The 24869-nt window shown below is 43.5% G+C and overlaps 1 protein-coding gene across 1 annotated transcript in view; it reads right to left on the bottom strand.

Moving 5' to 3' along the window:
- Positions 1-1396: 1396 nt before the first annotated feature.
- Positions 1397-24869, bottom strand: part of ube2o (ubiquitin-conjugating enzyme E2O) — a 45069-nt gene continuing 21596 nt past the window's right edge. Inside the window, exons 2-22 of the mRNA XM_085354971.1 lie at positions 18902-18961; positions 18472-18582; positions 16249-16346; positions 16061-16124; positions 13569-13712; positions 12955-13064; positions 12649-12799; positions 12300-12357; positions 11750-11909; positions 10066-10221; positions 9425-9579; positions 8970-9082; positions 8709-8837; positions 8141-8230; positions 7743-8061; positions 6507-6877; positions 6246-6426; positions 5293-5429; positions 4204-4407; positions 3290-3347; positions 1397-2776 (exon numbers count right to left, since the gene is read on the bottom strand). Of these exons, the coding sequence (XP_085211097.1) occupies positions 1935-2776; positions 3290-3347; positions 4204-4407; positions 5293-5429; positions 6246-6426; positions 6507-6877; positions 7743-8061; positions 8141-8230; positions 8709-8837; positions 8970-9082; positions 9425-9579; positions 10066-10221; positions 11750-11909; positions 12300-12357; positions 12649-12799; positions 12955-13064; positions 13569-13712; positions 16061-16124; positions 16249-16346; positions 18472-18582; positions 18902-18961 (3711 nt within the window). The 3' untranslated portion in view covers positions 1397-1934. The remainder of the gene's footprint in view (positions 2777-3289; positions 3348-4203; positions 4408-5292; positions 5430-6245; positions 6427-6506; positions 6878-7742; positions 8062-8140; positions 8231-8708; positions 8838-8969; positions 9083-9424; positions 9580-10065; positions 10222-11749; positions 11910-12299; positions 12358-12648; positions 12800-12954; positions 13065-13568; positions 13713-16060; positions 16125-16248; positions 16347-18471; positions 18583-18901; positions 18962-24869) is intronic.

The following is a 24869-nucleotide window of genomic DNA, read 5'->3' on the forward strand; positions in this document are numbered from 1 at the left end:
TACTGCTTTCTCATCCACAAACACTTCTCAGCATCACAGATCAGCACAGGCAGCGCTATTAAAGCATCACAGGGCATGTCTGACCTGTCCAATAATAATAATTACTAATAATATTTAGTAGAATAAGAATAACGAATGCAATTCTTTCAAAAGTTGTAAACACAGAATGCAGATTTTCCTCAGGAAGCACGATTGGACCCAAAGGTTTGAGTTTCACAGCTTTGTGGAAACTTTGTAGCTAAAACCCCTTTTTTTTCTCCTTTCATCCAAATGTAAGATATTTACTGTAGAGGCGTCATCCCATTGGCCACTTGAATCAGAAAACTAACTAAAAATGAACAATTAGGCAGATTAATTATATCATCAACATTCATACTCGACTGCAGTTTACGTTCTGATCTAATTCAACTGGGCACGTGCAGTTTGGAGGGGGAACGAATCAGAACACGGCAGCGGTGGGAAGGGGAATGAGAGAAGGGAAAAAAACAAAAAACACTGGAGCAGGATTTTAGTGGTTTTTAATGCGTGTCCAGGCCTGCGTGGGTTAATGAGTAAAGCAAGACACAAGCAGCTCTGTACACAAGAGATCATTAAGAACAATTCAAGTAAGGCAACATGTTGACATGAGATGGCGGAATGGATGCCGTGTGGATTTTTTTTGTTGTCGTTTTTCATTGTTTAAGTTGTGTCATCTGCAGTGATGTGGGGTTGACTACAGTTCAGTGAGTAAAACCACCTGAAATGGATCAAAAGTTCGACGTTGGCGTACGAACCGCCTTGATAAATCCTCCGACTAAACTGCGCCACATACACTCGCCCGACTGGCCGCACCGCGTGCTCCTCTGCACGCACACCAAACAGCTCCAAACCTCCGGAGGTTGATTCGTATGTAAACTTTGCCACTCGATGTTCGCCGCGTGCTCCGGTGATGAGCGAAGGAAGATGCCAGCGAGCGTGTGGTGGTAGAAGTGGTCTGTGGTTGGCAGTTTTACTGACGTTCGGCCTGTTCTTCTGTGAAGATTCGCGTGAGTGTGTGAACAGAGAGAATTTGGCAGAAAGCGTAACAACCGGTGAGAAAAAGTGGTTTTATGCGCGTCGCCTCTCCCAAACTTGATTGTCCTTTCGTTCGTTCGCTCGTTGTAGTGCAGGATGGTACAGTGATAACATCAGTAGTGCTACAGATAGCTGCAGTCGACCCGTCGCTGACCGGGAGCTGGGCTGTGCAGTTTTTCCAGTGGTACCCAGTTACTTCTTCATCCGGCAAATCCCCCCCCCCCATACGGCAGAGGATGCTGGAGGCTAGTGGGATCATGAGAGGGGGTGTAGGAGAGGACATGGCACTGATTCCTCATCTCACTCTTTTTTTTTTTTTCTTTTTGCATCCACGCCACCACAGTTCTTACTGGCGCCACTTTTTTTCCCCCTTTTCTGTTTTTTTTTTTTTTTTTTTTTAACCTGCGTCCATGAAAAGATGACAGTGTGTGAATGACGAGGCAGCTCCCTCAGGTGTGTGTGCAGGTGGGTGAGTCGCTCTTTATGCTTCGCACTCGTCTGCAGGGACACTGAAGGAAACAAAAACATGATCAAATCGTCGTCCCGAGCAGAGCCCGCTCACGCTCCCGATCAAAGGTGCGGCTCTCTTGCAATCGTGGTTCGATTATGGGGGCAAGAAAAGGCAGAATGTTGTGGAGTTCAGGGCAGCAGGAGCAGTAAAGACTAAGAAATGGAGGTAAAGGTTAAAAATGTGGGCAGTGCTGGGGGCTTAGTGCAGCTCTGGACAGGGGTACAGCAGACAGAAAGCTGTAGCCCCCCTCTCCCAGACAACAAGTAATGGATCCTCCTCAACGGCTTGAGGCGGATGAAAAGGTAGAAGAAGAGGAGGAAAAGGAGCAGGGAACAGTGCAGTGGCATACTGGGAAAGGATGAGGAGGCACTTACTTGTCCTCTGTGTGCTCGGGGATGCCTGCGGCTGCCAGCGCAGCTCGGTACTGCTGCAGCACGCCTCGGACGCTCTTCACGAATCCCTTTGAAAGCGGGAAGAGCGGGAAGCCGATGTCGGGGTAACCGCTGCCCTCCGGGAGGAAGCTTCGGTAGCTCTTTCTCCTTTTCTTTGGTCTCACCACTGGCTGGCTCCCCGAGGAGCCCGCCCCTCCTGCGCTCGCTGCGGCAGAACCCAACTCGGACGTCCCGGTGCGGCTTACGGAGCCGGGCCCCGCAGCGCTGCCCCTGTTTTCACTGCCCAGAGAGCTGTTCCCCAGGTTGCTGTCGCAGTCTGAGTTGTTGCCCAGCTCCTGCTGAGAGGCTGCTGTGGTGGAGGGACTCAGTCCTGAATCCTCCAGCTCCTCCTCCATAATACTGGTGACGCCTGCTCCCGTGTATCCCTCCTCCCCCGCCTTACCGGGGCTGCTGTGGGCCACCGCCACGGGCCCCGATCCCAGGGCCAGCTGCTCATCCAGAGGCTCCACAGATGAAGGTCGGTCCTTGGAGTGCTGAGCCCTGGAGTACGGGTGTGCGGCCTGCCCTCGCTCCGCAGAGTCGTGCAGCTCCAGCCACGACTCCAGCCGGTGGACGAGCCGCCAGCCATTAGAAACAAAGTGCTCCTGGATCTCCTGCTTGAAGACCTCAATGGGATTCTGGAGGAGTTGCGTCATAGACTGCACCATCTTGATCAGAGCCATCTCATTGTAGCAGCGACTGTTCTCGTATCCCTCCTGGAGGCCTCGGTCACTGTCGAAGCCGGCCTCGTTGTAGTAAGGCTCATTGACGAGGATAAGGCCTGCAGGCACACATCGAATCAGGATTTGTGAAAAACAGAAAAATAGCTCAAGACTGTGAAATCTGCTAATTCAACTGCAACATTTGAAGCTAAAAGATATCCGAGATTTAAAACCTGGATTCTGTTAGTCTGGCAGCCTGCAGATGTTGTATGGACATGGTGTCATGTCTGTGTGTGAGGCAGATATATTTAGTTGAGTAACTTCTGAGCAAATGAAAACATGAATAAAACATTTTCAGCTGCAGAGAAGAGAAGCAGCAGTGTGTGTGTGTGTGCTTGGTATTACAGCAATCTGGGGACCTACATCAGTTTCATGTTCACATTGTGGGGACGTGTCTTCCTTGTGAGGACAATGTACTTTGTTAAGTTAGGAATGCAAGCTTTAGAGGTCAGAGTAAGTAAAGGTTAGACCAGGGTGAGAGAAAATCTGCAGGAAATGAAAGTGAGTCAGTGTGAGGTCCTCTGTAGTGATGGATGCACAATCTGTGTGTGTGGGTGTGTGATTGCACTAACCTTGTATCGAGATGAGGACTTGCAACAGGCTGGACTTGCTGGTCCATCTCTCAGTGCCCTGCAGATCACAGCAGCATTAAAACAGCTCAGCACTGACGTCTCTGACTAGTGAACAGTTCACTTAACGCTACAATAAGCTAAAGTAAAGTCGTCCCCAGATTACACTTTTCTCACATTAGATTACAATAAAACATCCAAAGGTACTGTGTGTGTGCAGCCCGGACACTTTAAACCCCAAAACATTCAGCAGTTATACAATTCGTACTTTAGGTTCATATGTTGAGAGTTTAACTGTAACTATAACCTGGTTGGTTACAGTTACAGTGCTGTTTCTAAGTTAGTCCTCTATTCTTTTCATTAAAGGTGAAAGAAATGTGTGTTATTCTCCGTGTCTCCAGCTATCTTGTCTCCCTCTTCTCTTCCCTGAGCCTGGTTCTGTAGGAGGTTTCTTCCTGTTAAAAGGGAGTTTTTCCTTCCCCCTCTTGCCAAGAGTCATATATCCACCCTGAAATCCACACCACTCTAATCATCCATAGTGGTTGAATCAGCCACACTGAAGCAACAGTGGAAAAAAACAAAACAAAAAACCAACCTACTACAATCAGGAAAATCTGAAATGTGACACCTCGTACATCAGACACACCAGAAAGACTCTACTGACTGCCAAGTCCAATTAATTTAAAAGTTTAAACTGGTTTAACAAAAACACTTCAGGGTGATCAACTGAATCTTTCAGGCTGAAGTTTGGAGAAACACACTTCACTGATGTTGTTTATGATTGGGTGATGAAGAAGAGGGACAGATTGGTGAACACCGTACTGCAGTGACCTGATAAAAGTCCACTGAGAATACTCTGAATCATGTGCTCGGGCTACAAAGACCATCTTGAGGCTGTCCACACCTCCGGCACTCACCTTGCCTATCCAGGTGCCCAGCAGGCTGACGCAGACCTTGCCGTTGTCGTAGAGGTTGGGATTGAGGCGGCCGCTGCACTGGGACAGGTATCGAAACAGAGGCGGCACAGCTGGGTAGATGTTAGGCAGCTGGATGTCAAACAGGAACACACCGTCCTCGTAGGGCGTACGAGTCGGCCCTTTGATCAGAGCCGAGAACAGGTCCTGTGGTGGAGCGACAAAAGAAAAGTACAACATGTTTGATGTTGTAATCTAAAGGAGGCCGATGTTCAGGCGTCTGCAGGAGAATACGTATGAGATAGCAGAACAAAGTACAGCGCAGCAGACGTAAGAGTAAAGCCTGGCTGCTTCTACCTTTCATTCCCTGTAATTTTTTAAATATTTATTCTTTTATTAATACTTTTAAACCTCATGCTGGCATTTGGGTTTGAAAAAGGCCCATTAGTGATCATGAGGCTTTTAAGAACTAGCAATTTAATTTTATGCTGTCAAAACGACTTTTTCCAACTTAAAAATGTAAGTTGTGTAAAAGGAATGAAAATATTTTCTGCACATTTGTGGCCTTGAATCTCTGCTGAAGGCATTTTTTTAATACAGCGGAGAAAAACAAAGGCTTTTGAATTACTACATATCTACAAATGGTTGATTTCACCTAAATATGAAGGTGGTGGTAAATTTGTGTCCTTGTTTAGTGTCTTTTAGTAAATCTACAGATTTTCCAGCATTAAATGAAACCGTCCAAATTTGGAGCATATTACTAAAGAAGAATAATCTGTTTAATGATTGGGATCATTTCCTGCTCCATATTTTTACTCTTTGACTCCACTACACTAGCTTTGCATAACCTACAGTTCAAAATAATCCTCAGCTTTTACGCAACCTTCAACTCAGCTCTTCAATTAATCTACACTGTAAACAAGACAATTTAGCTCCTCCCCTTTTAAGCCTTCAGACACGCTCACAAACTTTCTGTTTCCGAGAAGAAACCAAAGGTGGAAAATCAGGAAAAGCAGAAAAGTTTAATTCTGAAAAATGACAATAAAAGCATGCACTGCTTTACTTTCCCGGCATTAATGACAGGAAACCCACCATGCGGTCCTCAAAGGTTTTGACCATGATGCCATCAGGCAGCGATGTCGCTAGCAGAGCCATTTCCTTCCTCACCGTGCTGAAGAACTTCTTCGCCTCCGCAGGCTGGAACTCCATTTTCTTAAACGAGTGAGTTTCTGTGAGAGACAGAAAGGAGGACGGCGACGAATGATGACTGAACACGACCACAGTAAGAAAGAAATCTACACAATTAACTGAGCATTCAGTACACAAAACGATGCGTTCACAGGTGCGACTGTGTTAGTGAAAACCATGCAGGGAAAAAATAAATCCTAAAGCAGCAGATCAGGCTGATGGTGATCTGACCCACTTCTGACACGACGTGTATATTTATTGTATTTGCCGTTCATCCTCTGTCCTCCTGAACGATCTGCAGGTCTCTACTGGACTTACAGGTTCAGCTACACCGATGATGTAAACCACCCGATTGTGCCCATAAACCATATAAAGCAAACATGGACTCAACATCTGTGTTTTGGCCGCAGCTGTGTTTGTGTTTTGGAGCCAAAATTGACCATATTTGGATGAGGGGGCGGGGTGTTTAGTTATCAGCTACGGCGAGTTTGGGAAACCATCCGCAGAGGCCATAACGGTTTTCCTGCAGGCTGTAAATAAACTTCTGTTGTCTCTATTTTTGAAGCCAGCTTAAAGGAAGTGCACTTTTTTAACATTTCAAGTTTACTTCATTTTTCAGCTCTGGAGAAAAACCAACAGCAACATCTCAGCGCATTTATGTGGTTTGTCAGTACTTTTTCTTTGTAAAGTTAACAGACAGAAATTCCTGCCTCAGACAGTTGAGCAAGGTTCAGTAAAGATCAAGACACTGGAAAAATAAAACCAAAGGAGATCTGGAGGAGGATAGATGGTGTAAAACAAAGACAACAAGCGTGGGGGGGGAAGAGAGTCACAGGTTACACATCTGAATGTCTTACCTGGTGCCCACTCTAGCACCGAGAACACCTCCCCCTTGGCACTGGTAAATGTCACACCGGGTTTGCCGCCGCTCTGCTGGCACAGTACCGGCGTGTCACTGAGAATCTCACTGGGCCACTCCTGCTGACCTACGGGTGTCTGCGCCTCCTGCTGGGGCTTTTCATCTCCAGCTCTCTCTGCCTGTAACGCAGCGACAGGTAAGACGCGGTCTAATGAGCGGAGATATCTAAACGAGGTAAGAGCAAAATGATTGTACACACCTGTTTAACACCCGCCTCCATCCCTGCTCCCACACTCCCCACTGCCTCCACCACAGCTTCCATCTTCTCCTCCTCCACGATGGCCACGTTGTCCAGAGTCTTCCTCAGGTTTTCCTGGAGCTTCTTGATATCGTCTAGGAAGCGTTTCTCCTTGGTCGGTTTTTCTTGGGTCGTCGGCGTCACCGAACTCGCCACGTTAGTCATGGAAGCGGGTTCGACGGAGGTCGGGGAGGTTGGGGAGCCACCGGTCCAGAGCTGCTCCACAGTCATATTCTTCAAGCTCTCCAGGATCTTCAGCGCCTCTTTCAACTCCCTGAAGCCCCGAGAGGCTCCATCCTTACCGGGTTTCTCCGCTCCGTTCACAGCTCCTCCTGCAGCGGTTCAGACACAAGCCGACAAAATGACCACAAAAGCAGTTTACAGCAAAAGACAGAAACTGTTTCTTTGATGCGAAAGCACCGTGTGATTTTGATTATTGACTGCATCAAATTTTTTTTATTGTTTTTGCTCCATTTGACTTATTTTTATTTTTTTATAAGGGGTTTAAATATACTGTTTTATATACACAAACTAGTCAAAATAAATGCAAATAAATCCATAAAATGTGGTCAACAAATTCCACCAAAATACCAGAAACGACGTCACATTATATATTTTTTAATATCTTCACTCTTTGCATGAAAAACATCCACGAGTCTTCAGTTTATAGGTTAATTTCATTTTTTTTTTAAACAGCCAGGTATCATAGTTTTTAGCATCCAGTATTCAAAAAAGAAGAAAATTTGAACATGTTGAGGGTTATTTTCAGATTAATAAACAAACATGCTGATCTAACAAGTATTTAAGGCAGCAGGACGGTGGATGAGTCATAGTGAACTACAACTAGAGGCGAGAAATATAATACAGGAAAATGCCATCAAGATAAATACTGAGATGTTTTGCAGAATTTTAGAGCAGCGTGTGACTGGAATACATAATACTTGCCTAAAGACATGAACTGCACTATAAAGTTTGATGGCAGATGTATCTGAGAGCTCATAAACCAACATCTGTTGGTTTCTTGTTTCTCTGTGGTTCGTCACATGGTCCATTTAATGGCTGACTGGTTACAGCTCCATCCAGCTGCAACCAGCAGCTTTTTTCTGCAGCTGTTGATGACAGCTGTCTGAAATAAGCTCGTAAGACCAGACTAATATTTTTTTTGTGTGGATGAAACTTCTTCCAATGAGTTCCTACCTCCACCAGAAGCAGGACTCGCCATAGACGCTTCGCCCTCCTCTCCTGAGACTCCTTTGGTGGGGCTGGTAACCCCGGCTTTGCTGCCCTCCTGCGGTGGGATGATGAATGTCGTGGAGCCAGTGGGCGTCGGGGTCGGCGTTGCAGTATCCGTGGCATCCGCGTTGTTCACGTGGCTGTCGTCCTCTGGGGTCAGACCGTTGTCTGTCTCCCAGCTGTCGCTCTCGTCCTCCCACTCCTCGGTCGACAGAACGCTGCTCGTTTCTTCCACCGAGTCGTAGTCCGTCTCCTCGATCTCCGATTCCACGTTGTAGAGGTGCTGCAAGAGCGATCGGGGGTCAGAAACAAACGTTTCACCTGCGATTACGCAGACATCACAATGAGCTTCAATTGCTTACCTGTGGCAGGACAATGGTCCTCGAATTGTCTGCCCACACCACCTCTACTTTGCTGCTTACATCCACCCTGTACACCTGACCGACTGACGTCTGAAAGGAGGCAAATATAGGGACGATTATCAGCAACAATACAATATGAAGACTAAGAGGGACAAAAGTGCAGCAGCTAGTGTGTGAAGTACTGCCTAAAAAGCCTTTTTAGGATTTGATATTGACTTTTCCCCACGGAGAGGTGCAAAAGAAGCAAACTGTTTCGAGGCTGGGAATCAGTAGAGGTTCACTCCATGTAAAAATCACCCAAATCTGAAAAGAAATTTCCACCTGACCTCCTCAGAATCAGCTGTTACGATTTTTCTGTATAACAACTTGATGAATGAAGCCCTGAAGGCCCTCAACTTACAAAGGTGGTGGGCTTAACATGTGGACTTGATTTGTCTGGATTTGAGTTCTCATAACCTTTACAGTCCAGGAGAAAGACACGCGTCATTTTCATGACTCTTAAAAAAAACAAAAAAATAAAACAAAACTGAGTGTTTCGTGTGTTGGGCGGTCGGTCGCATCACTTTACCTCATTTTCACAGTCGTTCTGTCCGTTTTCCGAGTTCCATATTCTGATGACGATGTCGGTCGTGCGGAAGTGAAAGTCCGGATGATCAGCGATGTCGTAGACACTGACATCCTCCTCCAAACCGATGACCTAAACAACACAGAAACAAACGTTTATGGCCTGTTTCTCCTCGTACCTCTGTCGCCCACAAACATTCAAACATTAAAGCTTGTGATTTTCACAAGCTTTAAATCACAATCGCTGTTTTTCCTCCTGACTGACCTCCACGTCGTCACTGGTGGAGTTCAGTTTGATCCATTTCACCACACACGTTCTGCCTTTGTGATCGCCAGACTGGATCATGCCGTACACCCCGGGGTCCTGCAGCGCTTGGGCTGAGGTGAGCACACATGCATAGCTTAGAGATCAAAGTAAACTCTGTAAAACACAAATATCTGTACTTTTTGGATTCCCGTTTTAAAGAATATTATGATGTGAAGTTAACCTCTATGGATTCTACATAAAAACATTTTCATTTGCCGAATGGCACTACCGTACATGACTGTAACATCACCATTGTGATGTAAATCCCGGTGTATTCAGTCCATTTTACAGAGACGCTTTGGCACAGTTACAGAAAATGACCTACATACTGCAGGTACTAAGTGGCAGAGAGGCCCATACACAAAAATACCCACCAATCTGAGATCAAATCTGAGATAAAAGCTTTTCCTTACGTCGTTTATCTACTACAAAGTCGCCGGGGCAAAACTCGTGGCTGTCCAGGTGCTGGATGGGGTAGAGGTCGTTCGATCGGATCCCCTTCTCCACCCGGCCGTCCTTCCACATCACATCAGCCGTGGTATTCGTGGATACGACTTCCACTGCCACTCTGCAAAAAGAAAAAAAAGAAGAAAAAGACAGCAGAGACCTCAATCTTCTCTCCGATTTCTCAGTTTTCCTCAGATGACTTTTATCCTGCTTCACTGCCATCCGTCTGGTCCTGCTGCATCCATTGTGATAACAGTGTGCAGTACAAAAGTGGAACACTCTTACACTTAACCTCAAATGCAGCGTGTGAGCCGAGTATGAGTGTGTCTGTGTGGTTGAGGAAATGACACCATTACTGAAAGACTTGACGAATCGAGTCGCAAACCCTTAGACAAATGAGAGCTGGATGGACAGACATGCAGTCAAAGCGAGAGATGGCAGGTCTTTCCGAGAAAGCAGCTGCAAATTTAACAGGAACAGGTGTCATTCCCACGTCTCTTACAGACAACTCTAAAAACATAAACAGTGGACTGCTAACTCTGGTGACAAACAGAAGAAACTAGATGGAATTTACTCTCGTGTGCCGGCGTTTGTGATTTTAACCCACCGGTCTCCGGGCTTGAATTCGCGGGAGAACTTTGTCCTCTTCTTCTTGTGCTTCCTCTTCAGGTTGCGGATGGAGAGCGGGATGCTCTTCTTGCGGTTGGTTCCCAGACCGCCGCTCTGAGAGGAGGCTGTGGAGCTCGCTGATGACGTTAAAGAGCTGCAGCGAGGGAAACAAGTTCTTTATGCAAATGCAATTTTCTGTGTATTAAGCATGCAAAAACTCATTTTTCCCCTCAGTCAGGCTGTGCAGTATTAGGTTTACTGAGTGATGTCTTTGGTCTGAACTGTAATAAAATGATGAGAAACAAAGTGGGTCCAGTGTTGAACAATAAATTTATGCGCTCAACACATACAGGAAACATTTTAGACACAACTGTGCAACAGATCTGCAATAAATCCCACATTTATGAAGCTTTTAAGCTCCACGTGATGTTGAAGTCACATTTAGAGCAGTTTTTCCCGCTCAAATTTCCACTTTGGACTGTTTACTCACACGCGCATACAGCACTTTATTTTGTGCACTCTAAGCATTTAGTCTTCATGTCCATGACCAATTTAGAGTCACCAATTAACCCAACATGCATGTCCTGGGACCGTCTTTGGTTCGAGACACGATGATTCAGCTGAACTGTTACTTTCTCTAAACCAGGCTTTAGTCTCTCTGGTTTCCAACAAAACACATTTACATCCCTTTCAGTTTAATATAATACAGAGTTAAAATGTGTAGAGCTGTCCGATATCTCACTTTCCCCAGAATCTCACACTTACGCTGTGTTTTCATATCTTTGTGGGGACATAATTGACATAATGCTTTTTCTAGCCACTTAGCCTAAACCTACCCATAACCTTATTGCAACCCTGACACTGAAACCACATTTTGAGTCTCAAAATGCCTTCAAACTCGTAGGACCTGGATTTTGTCCCCATAAGGGCTGTTGGTCCCACAAGCATAGTAAACTTACAATTTTTGGTCCCCACAAAGATATGTAAACACACACACACACACACACACACACACGACTGATTTTAATTAACAAGCAGCTCAGCTGTATTAATGATGTACACTGAACCTAAACATCTGCCGGGCATCTCAGCTGATTAATTACAATAAGCAGAATAATTAGCAGCAACTCTGACATAACAGAAAGCTGACTTTTTATTTCCTAATGCAAAAAAACCCCCTCTGTAACCTCTGTAATCTAACTGAACCACTCACGAGGATCATCACAAATATATATTAAAAGCGTTTCCTACTGTCAACCTAATTCTCCTCCATTTAGTTTTAGACCAAAATGGTAAGCCCTCACTTATGTTTTCAAAAAAAAATTAAATATCACACGAATTAACTATGAATTTTAAAATTATTTACATCTACAAAGAAGCGGTTTGTATAGATGTTTGTTTTAAAAGCACAGAAATAAAAGATGAAAAAAAAAAAAAAAGACATCGTTGAGATTCTACCAAACCATAACACAGAATTCATTCAAACATGCCTTACATTATAAATGATACTTTTCTTATTATTAAAGGAAACTGACAAGGATTGTGTCAAGTTTTTAATTTCTTAAATTTGAATAAAAATGACTCAAAGCTATAATAAATTATATTAGAGCATTTTAGAATTGCTTATAGATAAATTAGACAGCATAAATGTTTTTGTAAAGGGTAATAACTAGGACCCTGACCTGGTGTCGTCGGTTTCCTCTGCAGCCTCATCATCAGCGTCCTGCTCGCCGTGTTCAGCCGAGGCGTCGTTCTGCGAGTCCGGAGCGTTCTGAACAGGAACCGCGGGACCGTTGTTGTTGTTGGGATGATTCAAGTCGGTCTGTTCAGATCTGTGCTCGCCTACAGGGAGAAACAAAGTAAAAAAATAAATAAATTTAAAAAAGGATTATTTACATTCATCCAGTCAAAAGGAAAAATCATCAAAATTCTATTTGAGAAAGAATTTAATTAGCAACAAAGAAGTTATGGTTCTGTAAACCAGGTGAGGCTCTATAGTACAAAACCTGGTTATTTATATACGCTAGAATTGTATATAAGAGCCACTGGAAATAAACAATATAAGGAGGTGGGGAGATTATAGACTCAAGAATATTCTCCTTAAAAAAATGTTTTTTTAAATTAAAAGGGACTGAATCCTTCCACCTCTTAAAGTTCTCTGAATCTGATCTCTTTTTGATACATGCTGTATTACTGGGTGTGTGTTTTATGATCTTCTGGATGTTTTGGCACCTTGTAATTCGGCGTTCTCTGTCTTCTTCCCAGAATCCTTCTTGAACATCCTTTTCAACTGCGCACACGCACACGCACACACACACACACACAAGCAGTGAGATAGAGCAAAGGCTTGAAGATGATCAAAGAGTGTTTTTAGGTGCTATCAGTCCTTCTAACACTGAGTGTTAACAAACATTCGAGAGCAACACTCTGAAAATACACCAGCATCAGAGATCGTCCCCGCTCTTGTGTAAAGCAGCTGGTTTAAGGTGCTAATGTGCTTCTCTGGGGAAAAAATAGCTCTTTACAGAAGGAAACAACCAATTAAGAACACATGAAAAGACCAGTGCAAGTTTATCCACACCTTTCTGGCAACAGGGTCTTCAGGCAAAACAGGGGCGCCCTCAGGTCCATCACAGGTGATGCGTGTGGCATCACCTTTGGCCGGGAATACGTAGAGGGCCCTCTCTCCCAGCTGCCTCTGGGTGTGGTCGTAGTAGCCCAGACGCCTCACCCTAAATCCAAACGGGAGAATGACTTTAACTTAAAATCTAAACGATATCAATACACGATGCAAACTGCACCCAATAAGCAACGGTAACAAGAGCAGCTTGTGTACGGAGGCAGACGTAGCTGCAGTGGGCACGTGTGGATGAGTCACTGCACTGACCTGCAGAGGTTTTCCTGTGTGATGGTGGAGGCAGGCGGATAAACGCTGTCAGAACCTTTGGGCGAGTAGCTCTTGGTGATCCACGTCACTTTCAGCTCCACCACCTTCACCTGAAGGAAGCAAGATGACATCCAAGTGAGTGTTTACATTCATGAAGAAGTACATTTACACAGACTCCAATTCATTAAAAACAACTGAACGTGTTAATTAAAAGAATATTGTTCCATCTGCCTGAATTCATCTCTCGAGTGATCGCTAGCTTTCGCTGTAAAAGTAAATAAACATTTTAATTACAAAAAAATCCCCAAAAGGCTTAAATTAAGATAAATAATTCACTTAATGGTTTTACTGTTTCTTCCCATTTTTTTAGAAAGGGCCCCAGGTGGTCCAACAGCTGTTGGTGTGATTAAAATCAAAGAGCATTTTCTTATTTTATACAGAAGGGAAGAATTCAAAATGTTCATCCAAAGATTTTAATTTAAATTCAGTCGCTTATTATTCAAAGGAGAAAAGTTTCAAGGCATAACAAACTTATATAATAACCAACGAACCCTAAACGAGTTGCTTTCCATCTCACATAATGTGGCTGCTGCATAAAAGAAAAGATTGCGTACCTCTTCTACCACCACCCTGAACTTGCACTTCCTGCTGAGCACAGGTTTGACCCCTGACAGCCACTGGACATTGGAGAAAACTTTGGCGGGACCAATCAGGACCTGTCCCGGGTAAAAGCCGTACGCCTCGTCAAAGAACAGACCCTGGATCCCAAAAACAACAAGAACGTCACAAAACCAAGAAGTGAGAGCGCAACATAACAAAGATACAAGTACATGTATGAAGCTTCATCAATGTAACTTTTATTAAACACACAATGCCAAGTACATTTTTAATTTGTTTTTCTTGAAGCTGCACAAAACCGTGAGGAAAGAAAAAAAGTCAGCAATGGGATGAATGATCTATACTTCATAATGATGCTCATCAGGGAAAGACTAAAACTTTGGGCCTCTGAAAGCGCAGACCCTCTCATCCTCATCATCTTTCCTGGAAATGCCAGCATTAGTACAGTGGGGCAAAAAAGTATTTAGTCAGCCACCGATTGTGCAAGTTCCCCCACCTAAAATGATGACAGAGGTCAGTAATTTGCACCAGAGGTACACTTCAACTGTGAGAGACAGAATGTGAAAAAAAAATCCATGAATCCACATGGTAGGATTTGTAAAGAATTTATTCATAAATCAGGGTGGAAAATAAGTATTTGGTCAATAACAAAAATACAACTCAGTACTTTGTAACATAACCTTTGTTGGCAATAACAGAGGTCAAACGTTTACTATAGGTCTTTACCAGGTTTGCACACACAGTAGCTGGTATTTTGGCCCATTCCTCCATGCAGATCTTCTCGAGAGCAGTGATGTTTTGGGGATGTCCCCGAGCAACACGGACTTTCAACTCCCGCCACAGATTTTCTATGGGGTTGAGGTCTGGAGACTGGCTAGGCCACTCCAGGACTTTCAAATGCTTCTTACGGAGCCACTCCTTTGTTGCCCGGGCGGTGTGTTTTGGATCATTGTCATGTTGGAAGACCCAGCCTCATTTCATCTTCAAAGTTCTCACTGATGGAAGGAGGTTTTGGCTCAAAATCTCACGATACATGGCCCCATTCATTCTGTCCTTAACACGGATCAGTCGTCCTGTCCCCTTGGCAGAAAAACAGCCCCATAGCATGATGTTTCCACCCCCATGCTTCACAGTAGGTATGGTGTTCTTGGGATGCAACTCAGTATTCTTCTTCCTCCAAACACGACGAGTTGAGTTTATACCAAAAAGTTCTACTTTGGTTTCATCTGACCACATGACATTCTCCCAATCCTCTGCTGTATCATCCATGTGCTCTCTGGCAAACTTCAGACGGGCCTGGACATGCACTGGCTTCAGCAGCGGAACACGTCTGGCACTGCGGGATTTGATTCCCTGCCGTTGTAGTGTGTTACTGATGGTGACCTTTGTTACTTTGGTCCCAGCTCTCTGCAGGTCATTCACCAGGTCCCCCCGTGTGGTTCTGGGATCTTTGCTCACCGTTCTCATGATCATTTTGACCCCACGGGATGAGATCTTGCGTGGAGCCCCAGATCGAGGGAGATTATCAGTGGTCTTGTATGTCTTCCATTTTCTGATGATTGCTCCCACAGTTGATTTTTTCACACCAAGCTGCTTGCCTATTGTAGATTCACTCTTCCCAGTCTGGTGCAGGTCTACAATACTTTTCCTGGTGTCCTTCGACAGCTCTTTGGTCTTGGCCATGGCGAAGTTTGGAGTCTGACTGTTTGAGGCTGTGGACAGGTGTCTTTTATACAGATGATGAGTTCAAACAGGTGCCATTCATACAGGTAACGAGTGGGGGACAGAAAAGCTTCTTACAGAAGACGTTACAGGTCTGTGAGAGCCAGAGATTTTCCTTGTTTGAGGTGCCCAAATACTTATTTTCCACCCTAATTTATGAATAAATTCTTTACAAATCCTACCATGTGGATTCATGGATTTTGTTTTTCACATTCTGTCTCTCACAGTTGAAGTGTACCTCTGGTGCAAATTACTGACCTCTGTCATCATTTTAAGTGGGGGAACTTGCACAATCGGTGGCTGACTAAATACTTTTTTGCCCCACTGTATGTGCTGCTTTTATGTGTGCTTCTTTTATCTCAAACATAACCCTCCACAGAGCAGTTTGGACCTGCGGCACCTTCGTGTCAGGGTAAGCCCGGGATTAAATCTGAAGTTATCTACTAAGCCTAAAATTCTGCTCCATAGTACAGGCTCCTGGACACCTGAAGCTGAGGACTGATCCTCAAATAACAGCGAGCACCAGAAGAAATAAAATACAAAGACGGGAGCAGCACGAGTGGAGAGGGACAGCATTATCAGAGCATGTTCAAACTTAATTTTAACAATTTCACACACACAAAAAAAAAAAAAAAAAAGGTGAACAGACAGCTGTCACTTAAATTTCAGCCTCTGTGGGGGCTATGACCTCTGAGCAGCAGCCGGGACAACACACGAACAAAGCGAATGTACCTGAAGTGACAGATCAGAGCCGGTGGCTACGTACCGAATCACTGACGTGTGGACAGACATCATAAAGCTTGGCACCGTCTTCCACGCTCATGGAGCACCTGGAGGGAGCGAGACGAGACATTCACTGGATGTGGCACCGATCGACGTACGTTCACGTGATCCAACAGACCGTCACATGGTCACAGTACACACTGCCTGCACACGCACGCACGCACGCTTTACCTGGCTCCATTGGACAGCTTGAGGATGATGTGATTGGTCAGGTCGTACACTTTCCCCAGCCAGAAGTCGTAGGCGATGTAGTCGCCGTACATGAAAGACTGAAAGCAACAACAGCAGGAGCACATCAGCTTCACACTGTGTCAGAGAATTAACTTATGAAGGGCTTTTTCTTCTCGACTCGACTACATTCTGCTCCTCGGTGTAACCTGACTGCTTAAGAGAAACTGAATATAGTAAATGTATCTAAAATCCAACAATATGAGGACAACTTTGGATAACAACATCCAATTACATCATTTTGTGTCCATCGTTTACTCAAACGTAACAAAAGGTGCATTTAATCCTCTTAATGACTGATGCCAGAAATGATCTTTAGAGTAGTTTCCATCCACATTTGTTGATATTCATCTGGGTTTTCCTGCACATACAAACATTTGTCTTCCACCAAAGATGTTCTGGCCTTTCAATAAAGGAAAAATCACTTTTAAAATGTGCTTTCAATCCCTTTAAATTTCCTTAAGATGGGGTTTAATTTACTCAACAATTACTCATAAAAACAAGAAAAACATTCTTTTAAATCAATGAAAACCTCTGGGCAGCTGTGGCATAAACCTTACATTGGTTAGTGGTCTTATAAGCTTGAAAAACACTGTATATTTGGACCAATCAGAGTTAAATGTATGGTCACCCCCTCAAAGGCACAGTTTGAGGTAACGAAATCTGATTTAAATGTCAAAGTATTAGAATTTATTTCTGCACTTCAGTGCTTAAATTTCTGCAATGTGCACAACAAACGTGCGCGGACGGTGACCTTTTTAAGAAGATCGCCTCGTTAGCACTTGTTGTGGGAAGTGAGTGACTCTCTGCTGTCCCTGTGAAGTGCAGCTGACAGGACAGCAGTGATTATGTTACTGAAATCAGCTGTAAGGTTTGTAGACGAATCCAACAGTCGGTAAAACAGCTACAGGAGTGCTGTGCACCGCATTTGATCTCAGAAAAGGAAATAAAGACTAAACCCATGCAGTGCTGTGAAAGCATCTGTGTGTGAGAGCAAAGGCTAGTTAGCAGCTATGAGCCAGACTCACACTGTGAGTTCCAGCTTTGCGTTTTCCATTCAGTTTAACATCAGTTTGTTTCCAGAGCTGGTTTGCTCCTGTCGGCCTGTTTAAAAATGTTTCCTTTTAATGCCGTTTCTATTCATGTGTGTGTTTTCTTATTAATACGTTACAGGTCCTATTAGGAAGATGCTTAGAACAGCAGAGATACTGGAGAGATACTCCACTCTAAGAAGGTCAAATGTCAAACTTTTGCACCACTGTTTCCATCAGGTCGGACGTGTGGATGAATCTGACTGAAGACTAAAACTAAACACACTTCCTGCATTTTTATTATAAAAAGATTTGTAGGTGCATAAAATGCTTTTAATAATAATAATAATAATAATAATAATAACAATAATAACAACAATAACAACAACAACAACAACAACAACAACAACAACAACAACAACAACACACATACTGGTTAGTGTGAAAAAGAGCTTTTTTCTTACTCCTCAAATGCGGCTGATGTAAAACACATTTAAGGTGGTCGTGCATGCTTTATATCTTTATGTGTTACATAATTCAAAGGTGTGTAAACATCACGCGAGAGGTCTCAAACAGGACTTTTATTTCACTGGTCTCAGCATTTCCACTTTCACTGTTGTAAATAAATTCAGTCCGATTTCTACTTCCTGAGACTCGAGCTCTTGCTCTTTTTAATTTCTCCCAGCTAACTGGGATTAGTCAAACCTGGTAAGTATCGTTTCTGAAAGTAATTATTTTTAGTTTGTTATAGGCTTGCTTAAGAGCCTAACACAGCAGAGGCAAGTATAAAGTGCAGAAAAGCCAAAATGCAATGTCCCCATATGAAGCTACAGAGTCTCTAGAGGTCAATTTAGGAAAGTTGTTCTGACCAGGACCACCTTCCCTGTTATTAGAAGCCTTTGCTTGCAGTAAGAAAAGCAGTTAACTTGAGTAAAGTATAGATTATTTATATAGGACTGTTTAAGGCAAGAACGTGTCACTGAGTGCTTAAGTTGAATTCTCCTCACGTCAAACATCCACAAACGTTAAAAGAAAGCAAAGCAGAGAAACTAATTTAGCTTAAAGCAAAGCAGGGCAGAGGTTCTCACGCTGAACTGAATCTTAGTAAATTTGGTCTTTCGGCTCATCTTCTTACCCAGATGTGCTGCAGGTCTTTGCTGTTGACTGGATACAGAACGCAGTTGGTTCCAACTAATTTCACTGCACACTCGATGTTCATGTTGGTCACGGAGCCACACTGGTTATCCTGAAACACAACAGAGACGCACATCAGCCTGTTAGCACCTCAGACCTTTTAGGAGTTTTTTGCATGCACAAGACCTCGCACTGTGAAGAAAACCTCAGAGCTTAATGTTTCATTTGTATTCAGACTGCGTGTTACACGAGGTAAGAGTCTCCTTTCAGTCCTCTACACGAGCAGACCTGCAGTAATATTCGAGTCATGCCTGATGCAGCAAATGAAACAGAGTGATGAACAGTGACGTGACTGTCAGAGGGAAAACGAGAGAGCGGCGCAGACAGAGAGAAGGTGAAAGAGTTCCAAACAGGCGGAGGGCCGCACTCACATTAGAGTTGTTTCTTCGCACGAAGTCTCTGATGACGATCGATCGATCTTCAAGTTTTAACTGCAAGAGAAAGAGCAAACGGTTTGAGAAAATGGTGGCTAACGCAGCTGAGTGACTTCATGGTTAAGACATCTCAATGCTCACAGAAGCTGCTGAGTGTGTGACACTGAAATTGGATCATCATCTTCTTATAATAACCCTTACAGCAGAGGAGAACGCTGCACATCAATAACTCTAATGGAGCCTGGACACAGAGCTGGAAATTAACCAGCAATGAAATCTATTCGCACTCGGACCATAAGAGCGCTACTTATGCAATTTGTCACACGGGCATCCCGTCCTCACCCACACGACCACTCAGCAGAGCTGCAACGCCCTCTGAGAGCAGATAAACGACTCTGCTGTCCAAACAAAGAGACGCATTTCACTGAGCCGGCCAGCAGGAGTGTTTATTCAGCACCGGACGAGTCAGCAAACACAATTTCACTTTCAATTGCTAATCAAAACACTGAAATAAAAGAATACAGATCCAGTAAAACTGAAATGGTTTGTGGATAGTCTGAGGGGCGGACAAAGTCACAGCTTGCAGCGATCGGAGAGGGCAGAAAATAGAAGCTGTTGGACTAAACTTGGCATCGGATCAACTCTCAGAGGGAAACATTGTTCCTGTGAACTGAATTCTGCTGTCACGCCATGCCTGTGCGCAGGAATCCAGACTGAAAACAGGCCTGCAGTAAATTAATTAAAAAACTAAACAAAAACATGCCTGCTGTAATGAACAATGGCTGAGCAGCAGCTATAGAGAGTTTCAATGCTTTTTGGATGCCAACACACAGATGGTTTATAATTAATGCTTAGAGAACAACATTAAAAAACGATCAGCAGGTAAACGGCATAAAACGCACTCCTCATGTTCTACCAGGAGTGTGAGCTCCCCGTTATCAGACTGATTTACAGCCCGCGTCCAAATTCAGTTTCCATGATAGATATACACCTTCTCTGTTCACACATGGGTTTTTCTTTAGAGAGGATACGTTTTAAAACGTTTTTAAAAATCCATTAACTGCTGGCCTGATCTCCAAATATGACTAGATCATGTACACAAACTACATAAAGGATGTCAAATTAATTTGACATCATGGGCAACATGAGCTGAAGTGGCCTGGACTACTGAGGACTGCCCTTTCTGCCCATGTAAAGAAGTTTTGCTGCGTATTTAACCCCTGAGATGTCTTAATGATGTCTTCATTTCAACTGTACATCGCAGTTTTTCTCCTTGATAAAGGAATAGACCCTGCCCTTTACTGTGGATTTTATTTCACTTATATGGATATCTTGGTTTCTCCTTTAAAAAAAAAACAAAAAAACAAAAAAACAAACAAACACCAAAAACAACTCCGGCTCACATCCTTGCTGTGCATTTCCTTCACCTTTAAACCACAGCATGCAGGACTTCATGGGTTCATACATGAAACAGATGAAACACCAGTGAACAGCTAGTTTAGTTCAAGGTCATACAGGGAGTGCAGAATTATTAGGCAAATGAGTATTTTGTCCACATCATCCTCTTCATGCATGTTGTCTTACTCCAAGCTGTGTAGCTCGAAAGCCTACTACCAATTAAGCATATTAGGTGATGTGCATCTCTGTAATGAGAAGGGGTGTGGTCTAATGACATCAACACCCTATATCAGGTGTGCATAATTATTAGGCAACGTCCTTTCCTTTGGCAAAATGGGTCAAAAGAAGGACTTGACAGGCTCAGAAAAGTCAAAAATAGTGAGATATCTTGCAGAGGGATGCAGCAGTCTCAAAATTGCAAAGCTTCTGAAGCGTGATCATCGAACAATCAAGCGTTTCATTCAAAATAGTCAACAGGGTCGCAAGAAGCGTGTGGAAAAACCAAGGCGCAAAATAACTGCCCATGAACTGAGAAAAGTCAAGCGTGCAGCTGCCAAGATGCCACTTGCCACCAGTTTGGCCATATTTCAGAGCTGCAACATCACTGGAGTGCCCAAAAGCACAAGGTGTGCAATACTCAGAGACATGGCCAAGGTAAGAAAGGCTGAAAGACGACCACCACTGAACAAGACACACAAGCTGAAACGTCAAGACTGGGCCAAGAAATATCTCAAGACTGGTTTTTCTAAGGTTTTATGGACTGATGAAATGAGAGTGAGTCTTGATGGGCCAGATGGATGGGCCCGTGGCTGGATTGGTAAAGGGCAGAGAGCGCCAGTCCAACTCAGACGCCAGCAAGGTGGAGGTGGAGTACTGGTTTGGGCTGGTATCAGCAAAGATGAGCTTGTGGGGCCTTTTCGGGTTGAGGATGGAGTCAAGCTCAACTCCCAGTCCTACTGCCAGTTTCTGGAAGACACCTTCTTCAAGCAGTGGTACAGGAAGAAGTCTGCATCCTTCAAGAAAAACATGATTTTCATGCAGGACAATGCTCCATCACACGCATCCAAGTACTCCACAGCGTGGCTGGCAAGAAAGGGTATAAAAGAAGAAAAACTAATGACATGGCCTCCTTGTTCACCTGATCTGAACCCCATTGAGAACCTGTGGTCCATCATCAAATGTGAGATTTACAAGGAGGGAAAACAGTACACCTCTCTGAACAGTGTCTGGGAGGCTGTGGTTGCTGCTGCACGCAATGTTGATGGTGAACAGATCAAAACACTGACAGAATCCATGGATGGCAGGCTTTTGAGTGTCCTTGCAAAGAAAGGTGGCTATGTTGGTCGCTGATTTGTTTTGTTTTTGAATGTCAGAAATGTATATTTGTGAATGTGGAGATGTTATATTGGTTTCACTGGTAAAAATCAATAATTGAAATGGGTATATATTTGTTTTTTGTTAAGTTGCCTAATAATTATGCACAGTAATAGTCACCTGCACACACAGATATCCCCCTAAAATAGCTAAAACTAAAAACAAACTAAAAACTACTTCCAAAAACATTCAGCTTTGATATTAATGAGTTTTTTGGGTTCATTGAGAACATGGTTGTTGTTCAATAATAAAATTATTCCTCAAAAATACAACTTGCCTAATAATTCTGCACTCCCTGTATTTGTGCTTTTCATATGTATACCGCTTCCTTTAAGATACGATTCATTTATCCCAAACTTGGGAAATTCCTTTAATTTCTTATTTGACAGATACGGTAAAACGCTTTACTGCAGCGGTCTCCAACCTTTTTTGCACCACGGACCGGTTTATGCCCGACAATATTTTCATGGACCGGCCTTTAATGTGTCACGGAGAAATACAACAAAATAAAACTAGTACCGGTACCGAAAAAAAGAAGATTTATTCATAACACACGTGAAAAGACCCAGGAAAACCGAGTTAATGATCAAAACAATAACAAAATAACGCTGAAAACCGATAAAAACCCTGAAACTCATACATTTCACACCTGAGCCTCAACTCTCGCGACCCGGTACCAAACGACTCATGGACCGGTACCGGTCCGAGGCCCGGGGGTTGGGGACCGCTGCTTTACTGTACTTAAATGTTAAGTTTACTCTACTTTTAATCATTAAAAGTAGAATAATCACAATTAGAAGTATTTTTGTTACCTCCATAGTGCCAGTAGTTATGCTTGACTAAATGGTATAATGCTAGCTAACTCAGTTGTTGTTGGGCTGTTGATGCCTTTACATGGAACAAACTGCAAAAATAAACAAAAACAAAACTTTGAATCCCACGGAGGCAGGCGCTGTTCAGTTTGTGCATAAACACCACGCACTACACCCGAGAGGACAAAAACACCACCTGCTGTTACCAAAAATTCATCTACAAAAATACTGGCGGTGACCAGTAGTACCCTTTAGCCTCCTAGTAGAGACACCTACAGCATGAATTTCAAAATGCTACGTGACTGTGTTCTGAAGTTTTCACATTCATAAGATTTTTAGAAAACTTGACCTTTGACTTCTAACCTTGAGGTCAAGGTCACTGAGACTCAAACTTATTTGAGATTTTTAGTAGAGTCGAGGTGTCACATTCACAAACTTGTGAATGTGACACCTCGACTCTGTGATCTGTGATTGTGAATGTGACTTTGTGATCACATTCACAAGTTTGTGAATGTGATCATGTCGCTTGCGTGCCCGGCAGGGTCAAAACAATACCCCATCAGACTTTTACGGCTGAGGGGGGAAAACGTTCAGGGTCCAAAATCACCAAAATGTGCAAGAGCGAGGTTTTAATGCCTCAGATTGCTACATTAGGTGTTAAGAGTCCAGTCAGGGCAGAAACACAAAAGTGCACCAACGTGAGACTGTAAGACGTGGACCGTTGCTGAAGACACAGGACTCTAAATGGGGGAAGTGACCCAGAAGTAGCTCTTCAGATTCTCTAAATATGAAAAGAAGGTGTTTGAGTGCTTCTTTCATTCTCCTTTAGGACGAAATACACTGAACCACCCTTGAAAGGAACAAGGATAACACAGCCCCCACAAGGGGTTCATTACCTGGGACTTTCCATCAGTTCTAGACCCAAAGAAGCATCTTGAGAGGTGAAACATCTTCAAATAAACCTAAAAAAGCCTATTTGCCTTCTTTTAAACTCTAAAGATGACACACAATTCACAGAGACACACAAATAGTACAGCTCATGTAAATGTTAACCGAGCGTTATGAGAGGTGAACTCTGAACGGTACACTGCTGTGATAAAAATCGGACTTTCATGAAGTCGTTCACCTGAATGAAGAAGCTCTAAACAACAACAATGAGCTGCGTGAAAATAAAAAAGTGAATTTCAGGCTTAAAGCAAATTCACTTTGCATTTGTTAGGTCCTCAGTTTGATCGCTGCCATCTTGTAGCCTCATTTTTTAATTTTACAGCCTTAATGAAAGGCGGGAGTTACCCTGGATAACGATAGGCATGGACAGGATGAGCAACTAATTTCAAGACAACCACCTCCTCTGTTCCTAGACAACTAAACCGTGTGTCCAAAAACATACAAGCGAGAAAAGTGACTGAATGAAATGAAGAAACACCAGCACTAAATACCACCACCCTCGCAACAGAGTTTAACATTCCTATGCAGCACTCAATCAGGTGCTGGCTCCCAAACTGGCACTCAGTGATGAAAACTTTGAAAACCCCTGCTGTAAAAAGGTGACCTGTGGGAGGGCCTATTTTCACTATAGGCGAGTGGAAAAGATGGCTTTACTGGCAGGAAGAGAAGTGGCAGCGAACCAAAAAACCAGAGTTTGGACAGACGCAGATGGAAGTAGAGGAGAGAGTAGAAATCGAATAAAATGAGAATAAGAAGAGCGAAAGTTGATCGTTAACTGAAACGGATGAACCAGAATTGGTTTGTAAAAATGCTGCAACTTGTGTGGTGTGGAACTGGTTTGGCTTTCGTCCGTCAGACACACAACAAAGCACTATTTTTGGTAGAGCATGCTAGCGGGCCGTCGTTATTGCAGTGTTTTTTTGAAAATACGGCACACTTAGATCAATCCTTTGATTTTTCTGAAAATTGACAGTGCCCCTTATAATCCCGTGTGCCTTGTATGAATTCTGGTTGTGTTTACTGACCTCGAAACGATTTATGTGGTACACGGCGCTTGAAAATCTGTCAAATGTTTTAGTGCGACTTTGCTAAGCTACGAACCCGGATTGTTGGAGCATTACGGCTATCGTAGGCAGGCGCCTCGCGGAGTGATACGTACTGTGCTTCAACATAATATTACCGTGTTGTGTGTGTATAACCTCTTTGTAAGTTTTGTGGATATTATACATGGTTATGCTGAGGATATGTCGGCCAATTGCCACTGGAAATGCCTTTTGGTTAAACTGTCAGCAACGAATTTGCATTTGCACTGTTGAATTTTTATATAACTTTAAACAAGCAGCTTTTTTAAAGTGCATTAAGTGCAAATACATTGATGGTTTTTTTGTTTGCACTAATAAAGTTGAGTTGTAAAGAATTTTGTCTAGTGTCAA

Source organism: Diplotaxodon limnothrissa, linkage group LG6 (genome assembly GCF_057381915.1).
Source record: "Diplotaxodon limnothrissa isolate DT_005_m linkage group LG6, D_limnothrissa_male_GT1.1, whole genome shotgun sequence".
Lineage (NCBI taxonomy): Eukaryota > Metazoa > Chordata > Actinopteri > Cichliformes > Cichlidae > Diplotaxodon > Diplotaxodon limnothrissa.